The 9,639-nt window shown below is 42.8% G+C and overlaps 1 protein-coding gene across 1 annotated transcript; it reads left to right on the plus strand.

Moving 5' to 3' along the window:
• Nucleotides 1-543: 543 nt before the first annotated feature.
• On the plus strand, nucleotides 544-8,432 carry LOC104433852 (phenylacetaldehyde reductase). Its single transcript, XM_039305923.1, has 6 exons — nucleotides 544-771; nucleotides 1,475-1,644; nucleotides 6,389-6,580; nucleotides 6,859-7,021; nucleotides 7,608-7,794; nucleotides 8,110-8,432. The coding sequence occupies exons 1-6, from the start codon at nucleotides 645-647 to the stop codon at nucleotides 8,252-8,254; spliced, it is 984 nt and encodes a 327-aa protein (XP_039161857.1). The 5' UTR covers nucleotides 544-644; the 3' UTR covers nucleotides 8,255-8,432.
• Nucleotides 8,433-9,639: the final 1,207 nt, after the last annotated feature.

Below are 9,639 nucleotides of genomic sequence, written 5' to 3' on the forward strand. Positions count from 1 at the left end.
GTGTGGGAGGTACGGAGGTCGGGTTAGAAGGAAGAGACGATGAGACAGGCTTTTTCAGCAAGAGGGATCCGAAGCTGAGGCCGGAGAACATGGTGTCAAAGTTGAACAACTCCTCGATGGCCGTCGAAGGGAATGACAAGAGGCGACGGCGGCTTGAGGGCAACAATGGAAAGGGAGGAATTGGAGGCATCGTACGTGTGGAGGTATGCGGGTGCTGGTGGAGGTCGGTGCAGTTGGCATGGAGCTTTTTAGTGAAGCCCTGGGACGTGCAGGTGAAGGAGAGTGTGGAGGGAGAAGGAGAGGCAGGAGCGACGGGGAAAGGAGACACTCGAGCTTAGAGAGAGGATAATGGAGGAGAGAGAGCAAAAGAAAAAAATCCGACAAATGAGCTCATTATGAACACGTGACGATTAATGAGTGGGGTGACACATAACTTATATAATAAGACAGACCCACTTAATATTTTCTTATTACCTATTCCATATTCGATTGACATTAGGTTGGCTTCCGGTTCACTAGTAGAATGGGCTTTTTCCATCAGCCTCCTCTCGATTACATGAAAAGCAAGAGAGCACCGAAAGGAACCTCGCGAAGCTGCAGCGAGCGAAGACGAAGGAGAAGAAGGAGGATCGGAGAAGACGAGAATGAGCGCGGCGATCGGCGACGGGAAGGCCGTGTGCGTGACCGGCGCGTCCGGTTACATCGCCTCGTGGCTCGTCAAGCTCCTCTTGCAGCGCGGCTACACCGTCAAAGCCTCCGTTCGCGATCCCAGTACTTTCTCGATCCCTCCTCGTTTCCGTTCTCCTCCGAGGTCCCTTCTCTGCCGTACGGCGGTTTTGGTGATAATTTGTCCTCGATGGACTGGGATTGTGTCCTGATCGCGGTGATTCGCTCTCGCCTCGTGTACGGGTTGCGGGGGGCGGTCTATGTCGTCATCGTTGCCTGAGGTTCTGACGTAGTAGTAGACGAAAGCTTCGTGCGTTTCGAGTTCCGGACGGGGTGGTGGACTGGTCAAGTAGCTTTTGTTGTAGCTGGATCGTTTTGAAGTGGTCGAGGTTTCGGCGACTGAACGGGGTTTGATCGACCCAGGGGATTCAGAATTATGCCATTGTAGCTTGCCTTTTTCGACGATGTGCGTTTTAGAAAAAAATTTCTCGATTTTTTTTTTTTTTTTGGGGTAGAATTCCCACTTCTTAGTGTATAAAGGAGTCATGAGGTGATGACATTGATTACCAGATGAAGGGGATTGAAAGTATCATCGATCCGACGCCTGGTACAAGGTTTGAACTTTCTATAACAGCGCTACCGCACTCCAAATTGTTTAGTTTCTGGAGAATTTGTGTTATGGAGTTGCGATGTTGTCTGATTTAAGCCATTTTCAGTTTAGAGGATGAGCTATAGTTTTTCGGATTTCACCTCTTTCCTTATTTTCCAAATAGCTCATTCGTAACGATCCTCTGCGTCTCCCCGACAGATGATCCAAAGAAGGTTGAACATTTACTTGCGCTGGATGGAGCCAAGGATAGACTTCGGCTGTTCAAGGCAGACTTGCTGGAAGAGGGTTCATTCGATCCTATTGTCGAGGGCTGTGTAGGCGTATTTCACACTGCCTCTCCCTTTTATCACGATGTCAGGGGTCCGCAGGTTTGGCTCTAGAACCATATACCTATCCTGGCAGAGGAGCCCTTTTCCCCTTTCTTCTTAAGCCCTTTATTGCTACAATTTCCTTCATCGTGGGCTAAACACACGCTTCATGTTTATTCTGAGGGAGTAGGGAATCATTTGCTATTAACCAAATTCACGAACTTGGTCATTCCTGTTTACTTTAGTTGCATTTGAGTCTGTACCCGTTTAAAGTTCATTGAGTTAGAAGTTGTTGAATGATAATTTCGCTTTGAGCTAACTTTATTCTGATTCGCATGACGTGTTAGGTAATCAGTTAACATGACTAAGCATGTGATGTTTCCTGAACCAGCTTCCAAACTACATATTAAAGCTCTTCCATGCAAAAATTCTCCTTGTTCTCTTTACTGGAGAAATAATGTTCATTAGTATCAAGTGTGTGGCTGGGTGGATCGTTGCTTGCCCTTGTATAAGATTGTGGATGTCAAAATGCTGCCTGTTCATTGAGTTTCTATATTGTCTCTTGTTTTTTCTTTATGTCTTGTTAATATTGTGCCTCAATGTGAGAAGCCTTGAATTGGTTGGTGATAAAACCATAAGAAATAAAATTAGAAGCAGAATTGCGTTTGGTAAAATTTTTATTTTTGGGAACAAATTTCTATTTTTTTGTTCTCGGAAGTAGATTTGAAACAAAATCAAGAATAAAAAAAAAATGTTGATTCTTGTTCTGAAAACAAATCTAAGAATCAAAACCAACTCATTTTTTCCATTTTCACTTCTTCTTCTTCTTTTCTTTTTCTTCATTGACCACCGTCCCGCGATTGCTATCCGCCGTCGGACGCTGGCAACCAGTTCGACGAGCTCACTGGTGGCCAAGCAAGCCTCGCCCAGCCTCGTCGGTGGTCAGGTAGGCCTCACCTAGCCTTGGCAAAGACCCACTTGGCCATCGGCGAGGCCGAGCCTCGACGGGGCTGAGCGAGCCTCGTCGGTGGCTAGGGGAGCCTTGCCCAACCCTGCCGAGGCTCGCCTAGCCCCACTGGTGGCCAAGCAAGCCTCGCTCAACCTCGCCCCACCAATGCGGGCCGGCTTGACCATTGGCGAGGCTCGCCAACGAGGGCGATAATGCTCCTGAGGTCATCGGCCACGAGAAAATGAAAAAAAAAAAGGAAAAAAGTAAAAAAAAATTATTTAAAAATTAAAAGAAATTAATTTGAAACGGAATCATGAAGACGATACCAAACGTAATTTTATTTCGTAATCGAAACTTTAGATAGTTACCAAACGGCTTAAAATTTAGATTTTTATAGTAAAAACACTTGAACCGGTATACTCGTGTCACATTTATCCAAAATTGGGATGATTGTGTCATAGTTGCCCCTAAATTTTGGTAAATCTTGGACTTTGGAAGGCTTGATGTGGCACAAATATATTGGTACGAGATTTTTGGTGATGTGAGTCCTTTTTTTCTTTTTTTTCATATGAAGAAGCTCTGATAGGTTTTACTTTTGTTTTTCGGTGATTTCATGCAAGTTCACTTGCCGAGCATTCTTTTTTCTTTTTGGCTTTTTTATGTGACGATAAGGCCGTGTAGATACAATTCAAAATGATCCGACGTCTTTGTCTTCTTTTTCGAGTTAATGGTCAATAGACCAGCTGGCCCACGACATCTCTCCATTGATTATTCTTTATTTAGTCACTGAATTGACGAAAAGTGGCGTGCCTGCCATAAGAGAGGAGGCGTTTAGCTTGGCCACTCCAAAATGATTTACCTTGCTGATGACGTAAATCTCGGCTTCAATTCCGTAAGCCGACGCGTCACCCCGATACATAAACCTCCCTTTTCAAAACAATATAAAAATGCTTACTATAATTATAAAAATAATACCTTGACGTTCCGTTAGCATCCGACGGCAGGTACGGCGCCACGTGGGGGCGGCGTCGACGTGGCGTCAGCGTTTTAAATTGGATATCGAGGCGCACTCCGCTACGAAGAGCGCTCCCGGTTGCTCGCCAGTCGCAAATGCAGCAGAGCGAAAGAGGCACCTCCTCGAAACGAAGAAGAAGAAGAAGAAATCGGAGAAGGCGAGAATGAGCGCGGCGGGCGGTGCCGGGAAGGTCGTGTGCGTGACCGGGGCGTCCGGTTACATCGCCTCGTGGCTCGTCAAGCTCCTCCTCCAGCGCGGCTACACCGTCAAGGCCACCGTCCGCGATCCGAGTCTGTTCTCCATCCCCTCTCGTTTCCGTTCTCGTTGGAGTCGAGTCTTGCTCTGATGCGTGCCTTTTGGTAGTGATTGGCCGGTGGTTGTCCCCGATCGGCCGGTTTTGCTTCCCGATGGTCTTTGATTCTCTTGTGTCCTGCGCGACGCGTTCTATTTCGTCGTCATCTCGCGTAATCCTATGCCGTAGATGAATGTTTCGTGCGTATGCAGTTTCGGACTGGTGGCCGAGTGAAGTAGCTTATGTTTTGGCTGGATTGGTTTGAGGTAATCGACGTTTTAACAGCTGAGTGGGGTTTAACTGAAACTGGGGGTGTAGTGCTTTTTTCCGACGGCGTGCCTCTTAGAAAGGTTTTCTTTTTGCTTCTTTTTCGAGCATTTCTGGAGTATAGAGGAGTCATCTCGTGAGATTATTGATTACCAGATGGTGGTGGTTAGAACTATAATCAATCTGGATAAACCTTTTTTTTTTTTTCTTCCCCTTTTGGCCTGCACATGCCGAATTTGAGGTCATTCTTCCAGAACTGGGGTAGTTGTGCATTAGTTAGGATTGTTTTGCCAGCTCCGAAGACATTACTTAATAAGGTTGTGATTTGGTTAGATCAACAGTGATCTCGCAGGGGCTATTCGAATTTGTTCCTGCATTGGTAGGCAAGGAAAAAATGAAAGAGAACGTTCGGGAATCTTCTAAAAAGTTACGAGATATTGGGTTTGTTTTCTCGGTATTGTTACATGAGGTTTCCAAATTTCTATTACAGTGCCATGCTTTAAATCATTTAGTTTCTGGGGGGAAAAACCAGATATCTTCGACTTTCATGAAAATGCCTTCATTCAAACTTTTGTTGAAGAGCCATGATGTTGTTTGACTCGAGCTGTTCCAGTTTAGTGGAAGAGTTATGGTCATTGAATATTCTGGTTTTTCCTTATTTCCAAACAACTCATTTACAGTGATTGCTCGTCTCTCCTACAGATGATCCAAAAAAGACTGAACACCTGCTTGGACTTGATGGAGCGAAAGATAGACTGCAACTGTTCAAAGCAAACCTGCTGGAAGAGGGTTCATTTGATCCTATTGTTGAGGGTTGTGCAGGCGTTTTCACACTGCCTCTCCCTTTTATCATGATGTCAAGGATCCTCAGGTTTGATTCCAGAATTCATACGTTAGTCATTGCAGAGTAGTTCTTTTTCTATTTTCCATTATTCCTTTTTTGCCACGTTTTATTTATTGAAGCCAAACAGCATGCGTCATGCTTATCCTGAGAGAGTCAGAATTTATTCAAAATTAACCATAACCAAGTTCATTAATTTGGTCACCCCCATTTAGTTTTGTTATACTATAGCTTTGCCTTTTTTAATTATGAAAGGGAATGAAGGGTGCCTGGAAACTGTAGTGGAAGTGACTGTATTCTTCTGCTCTTTGATTTGCATAATCCGATATCCTCATCAAAGCACATCTCTCATTACCTTCTAATGTACAGCTTTGCAAATTGTTTGTGAAAATTGGTCGGGATCAATTGTATATGGGATTTTAAGTTGACCGGCTTATCTTTTGGCCATTGGCTTCTATACCTTTACTCTAGTATCCGCTAATGTATTCTCTTTTTGGCGCGATAATAATTTGGTTGTGTATCTCATTATGTTTCCTTATGTGCATAAGTTACAGGCAAGGAAATAGAGCATGTGAGTTCGAGGACTTACCTAATTTTTCCCTTTAGACTCTAAAAGATTCAAATTTTCATTTATTTTGTTACATTTTTACTTGGTAATTGATGATAACAGAGCCTGTTTACGAAGGGATTTATCTCGACTTTGATATGATTCTTTTATGGATGAGCAAGATCATAGAGTAGCATGTCAACTTCTATCAGTTCATGTGTTTTGGGAGAGAACCATCATTTATATGGGGACCTCCCTCACGCTTGCACTTCTTACAATGTTACGTACAATTAGTTCTCTTACTAGAACTATGCAGAATCAATGGAGATCCTACGATTATTGAGTGCGTACTAGATTGAAATTTGTGAAGTTAGACAGAGTTGAGAGATATTTGAATTATTATTTACTAAGGAGCTGTCTCCATTTCTGATGCTAATTGAATTCTTCAGCACCCCATTTCTTATTTAAATGACGTGTTAGGTAATTGGTTAACATGACTAAAACATGTCATATTTTCTGAGTGCCTTGCTAATTAATTCTTTCCTATCCAGGCCAAATGAGCATGTAAAAGGTCTTCATTGGGAAGTTTTCTCTAGATTTTTTTTTTTTTTTATTTTTTATTGGGGCAAATGCTGTTCGTTAAGTCAAATATGTAGCCTTGCCTTATCCCATGCCCTTGTCTTTTCATATTTTAAGACTATGGATGTCAAAATGCTGGCTGCTGCTCACTGAGGAACCTTGAATTGGCGAGGAGAAAAAAAACTTAAGTAGGATTTATAATTCAAGTTCTAGGTGTGCACTGAAGATTTTATGACATGTAGCGACACAATCTGTTCTCTCATTATTTCATCTATTTTATCTCTTTTGGCAAATTAATTGTTATCATATTTCAGGCAGAATTACTTGATCCGGCTGTGAAGGGAACTCTTAATGTCCTGAAGTCATGTTCCAAAGCACCTTCTGTGCAGCGTGTGGTCTTGACATCATCTATCGCTGCAGTTGTATACAATGGACAACCACGGACACCTGAAGTTGTGGTGGATGAAAGTTGGTTTTCTGATCCAGACTTGTGCAGGCAAACCAATGTATGCATCTTGTCCAGTTTAATCTTGTTGTCTCATGTATTATATCTACTGGTGCTGAGATGATCAACATGAGTGAAATCTAAAAATGCACTGTTAACCACTCCTCTCAAAGTGATCTCTGCCATTTTGTATTTCTTGTTATTGACACAAACTAGCTGGCTGGTTGGTGGAGTTGTTCCATCTCAATCTCAGTGGTTATCATAACGGCATCAATTTTGAAGTGGCTTTCTTTTCCGTCATGAATGCATTATATCTCTCTAATTTTTGCCCCCTTGTAGGCGTGGTATTTGCTTTCCAAGACTTTGGCTGAGGACGCTGCCTGGAAATTTGTGAAAGAAAAGGGCATTGACATGGTTACAATTAACCCAGCTATGGTGATTGGTCCTCTTTTGCAGCCAACACTTAACACAAGCGCTGCGGCGATCGGAAATTTGATAAATGGTAATTCAGTAGCTACCATTCTCCAGATAACAGAGTTTCGTGTTTCCATTGCATCGATAATGCATGATTGCATTGACAAACAGTTCTCTGCCCTAACTAACAAGGAAGCTCGCACCACTATTCTGTTTCTTTACCATCCTAATTCAGTTTTACCCATTCTAAATTACTATTTGAGATGAGGAAATATGAATATTTACTTTTTCAACTTCTTAACATATGTCTGACCAAAAAAAAATAAAAATATCTTCTTAACATATGATGATTATATAATTGTACAAATTTACCCATTCAGCTGGGGCTTTGTCGGTATTTCTCCTTTTTGGTAAGGTCCTCGTCTCATTTCTTTGTTTGATTTTGATTACTTCTGTGATTTTTCCTTGGGAGAAAGGAGAAAGGATACCAATTGAATTGAGGTGCACCGTCACCCACTTCATTGCTGTCAATTTTCTCCTTGTGTTTTCACCATACAGTAGCCATCCTTGTTATATGCGGCCTACTTTTTTTTTTTTTTTGAAAGTTTTGTCGTATCCCTTCAAACCAAGAGTATTTTAATTTGATGTCCATTCTGCTTGTGATTCCAACTCAGGTGCACCAACTTTTCCAAATGCAAGTTTTGGATGGGTCAATGTCAAAGACGTTGCAAATGCTCATATACTGGCATTTGAGGTCCCATCAGCCAGCGGAAGATATTGTTTAGTTGAGAGAATTGCACACTGCTCCGAGATCGTGAGGATCTTACGCGAGCTTTACCCTTCTGTCCAGCTTCCAGAAAAGTAAGTGGTTAGACCATAACCTGTACATGTATAGTGACCTGTAGAGTATCATGGTTTTCCTATTATCGTGTGAAGGTAGACAAGTTTTTCATGGGAAATACTATTGGTATAAATCATATGCTGCTGATTTACAAGATTTTTTTTTTTTAATTATTATTTTTTTCTAACTTTCATTTCTGGTGGTAGGAAACTTTTGGAGTTAGAATCTCATATACAAGTTCCTAGGTCTACTGTCTCATTTTTCCCATGATGTCTATCTTGCGTCTGTTTGCTTCCAGCGGAGATTGCTGATTCTGCTTGAAATTCACTTCGTAGGTCCGCGGACGACAAGCCTTTTGTGCCGATCTATCAGGTGTCCAAGGAGAAAGTGAAAAGCTTGGGGATCGACTGCATTCCTCTGAATCAGAGTTTGAAGGAGACTGTTGAAAGCCTGAAGGAGAAGGGTTTTGTTAAGTTATGATAGAAAATTTTCCCAATTCAGAAATGTAATAGGGAGGCTTATCACCCTACTGCCTGTTCGTTCCCATGAAGTGTGTTTGCACACGAACATTGGTGAAGGCAGGAAACCATAGATTTTCCTGCTCCTCTGTACTAGTCTTCATTATAAAACGAGGAGTGCCGTCGCTGTGTTCTTGCTCGATCGTTGAATTAGGATGGACCGAGTGTTTAGGTCCACGGCCAGTGGTTTGCGTGAAGGGCGTCCGCAATTATCCCTTCGCGAAATTTACGTTCTCCTCCGTATCAAAACTTTCTAGAACGTCCAAGTTTAGACCCTCTAATAATCAATTACATCCTATTTAGGATCAACACTATAAAAAATTCCTAATCGGATAGCAAAAACTCTCAAATTGATATACTCATGCCACATTTTGTAAGACGCGAAAGCGTAACCCAAGATCTCCATAGTTGGAAACAAGAACACATATGTAATCATATCGACAGATTTACACACCTGATTTAGACAACCGTTCTTAATGCGGAATAACGGCGATCCAAACTCAAGAACTTCTCCTCTACTGCTTTATTTATCATTGGCTCAATAAGACGGCTCTCTCACCCTTTAGCATTAGGTAAATATTCTCAAGATAATTGTGAGAATTAAGGTTAGAGGAGAGAGCTTTAACTAAGCCTGCGTTCGTTTCACGGAAAATGGACCATCTCCGAAAATATTTTCCCCGGAAGTCATTTTCCAGGGAAAATGGCTATATTTTCCGGTGTTCTATTTGAAACTTAAATTTTGAGTGGAAAACATTTTCCACCATTCGTTAACTAATTTAATTGTTTAGAAAAAATTATCAAAAATTGAATTTTAATATTTTTAATTGACCAAAAATATTTGTATTTTTAAAAAATACAATTTTTTATTATCTTCCACCGTTCATTTATTTTTTCTTTCTTTTTCTTTTTATTTTCCTTCTCCTTCCTCCTCCTTCCTCCTTCCTCCGCCGCCGCACGCCTAACGATGGCTGACTGCCCGGTGGCCGACCAAGATCCGGTCGCCGCGATCCGGCGAGCTCGAGGCTTGGCTGATCTCGCCCGAGCTCGCTGGAGGTTCGTCAGGCTCTGGCGAGCTCAAGCGAGCTCAGGCGAGGCCCGAGCCCCGCCCAGCTAGCCGGATTCGGTGAGGCCAGAGCTCCGCCCCAAGCCGGCGAGGCTCCGCCTCGCTCGATCTGGCGAGACCCGAGCTCGCCGAGCTCGGGCGAGCTGGGCTTCACAGATCGGGCTAGGCAAAGCCTCGTCGACCGCGGTCGCCAGTCGCCGACCGCTGTTGGGGCCGACCACCGGCCAAGCTAAGGAAGAAAGATGAAAAGGAAAGAAAGCAAAAAAAAAGATATAAGGTAGAAG

Source organism: Eucalyptus grandis, chromosome 2 (genome assembly GCF_016545825.1).
Source record: "Eucalyptus grandis isolate ANBG69807.140 chromosome 2, ASM1654582v1, whole genome shotgun sequence".
Lineage (NCBI taxonomy): Eukaryota > Viridiplantae > Streptophyta > Magnoliopsida > Myrtales > Myrtaceae > Eucalyptus > Eucalyptus grandis.

What these genes read in the sequence shown, in the direction of transcription:
- LOC104433852 (XM_039305923.1), top strand. Translation starts at nt 645, where the DNA reads ATGAGCGCGGCGATCGGCGACGGGAAGGCCGTGTGCGTGACCGGCGCG. An exon ending in ACGATGTCAGGGGTCCGCAG is followed by an intron (nt 1,645 to 6,388) that starts GTTTGGCTCTAG and finishes ATCATATTTCAG; the next exon opens with GCAGAATTACTTGATCCGGC. An exon ending in ACTTGTGCAGGCAAACCAAT is followed by an intron (nt 6,581 to 6,858) that starts GTATGCATCTTG and finishes GCCCCCTTGTAG; the next exon opens with GCGTGGTATTTGCTTTCCAA.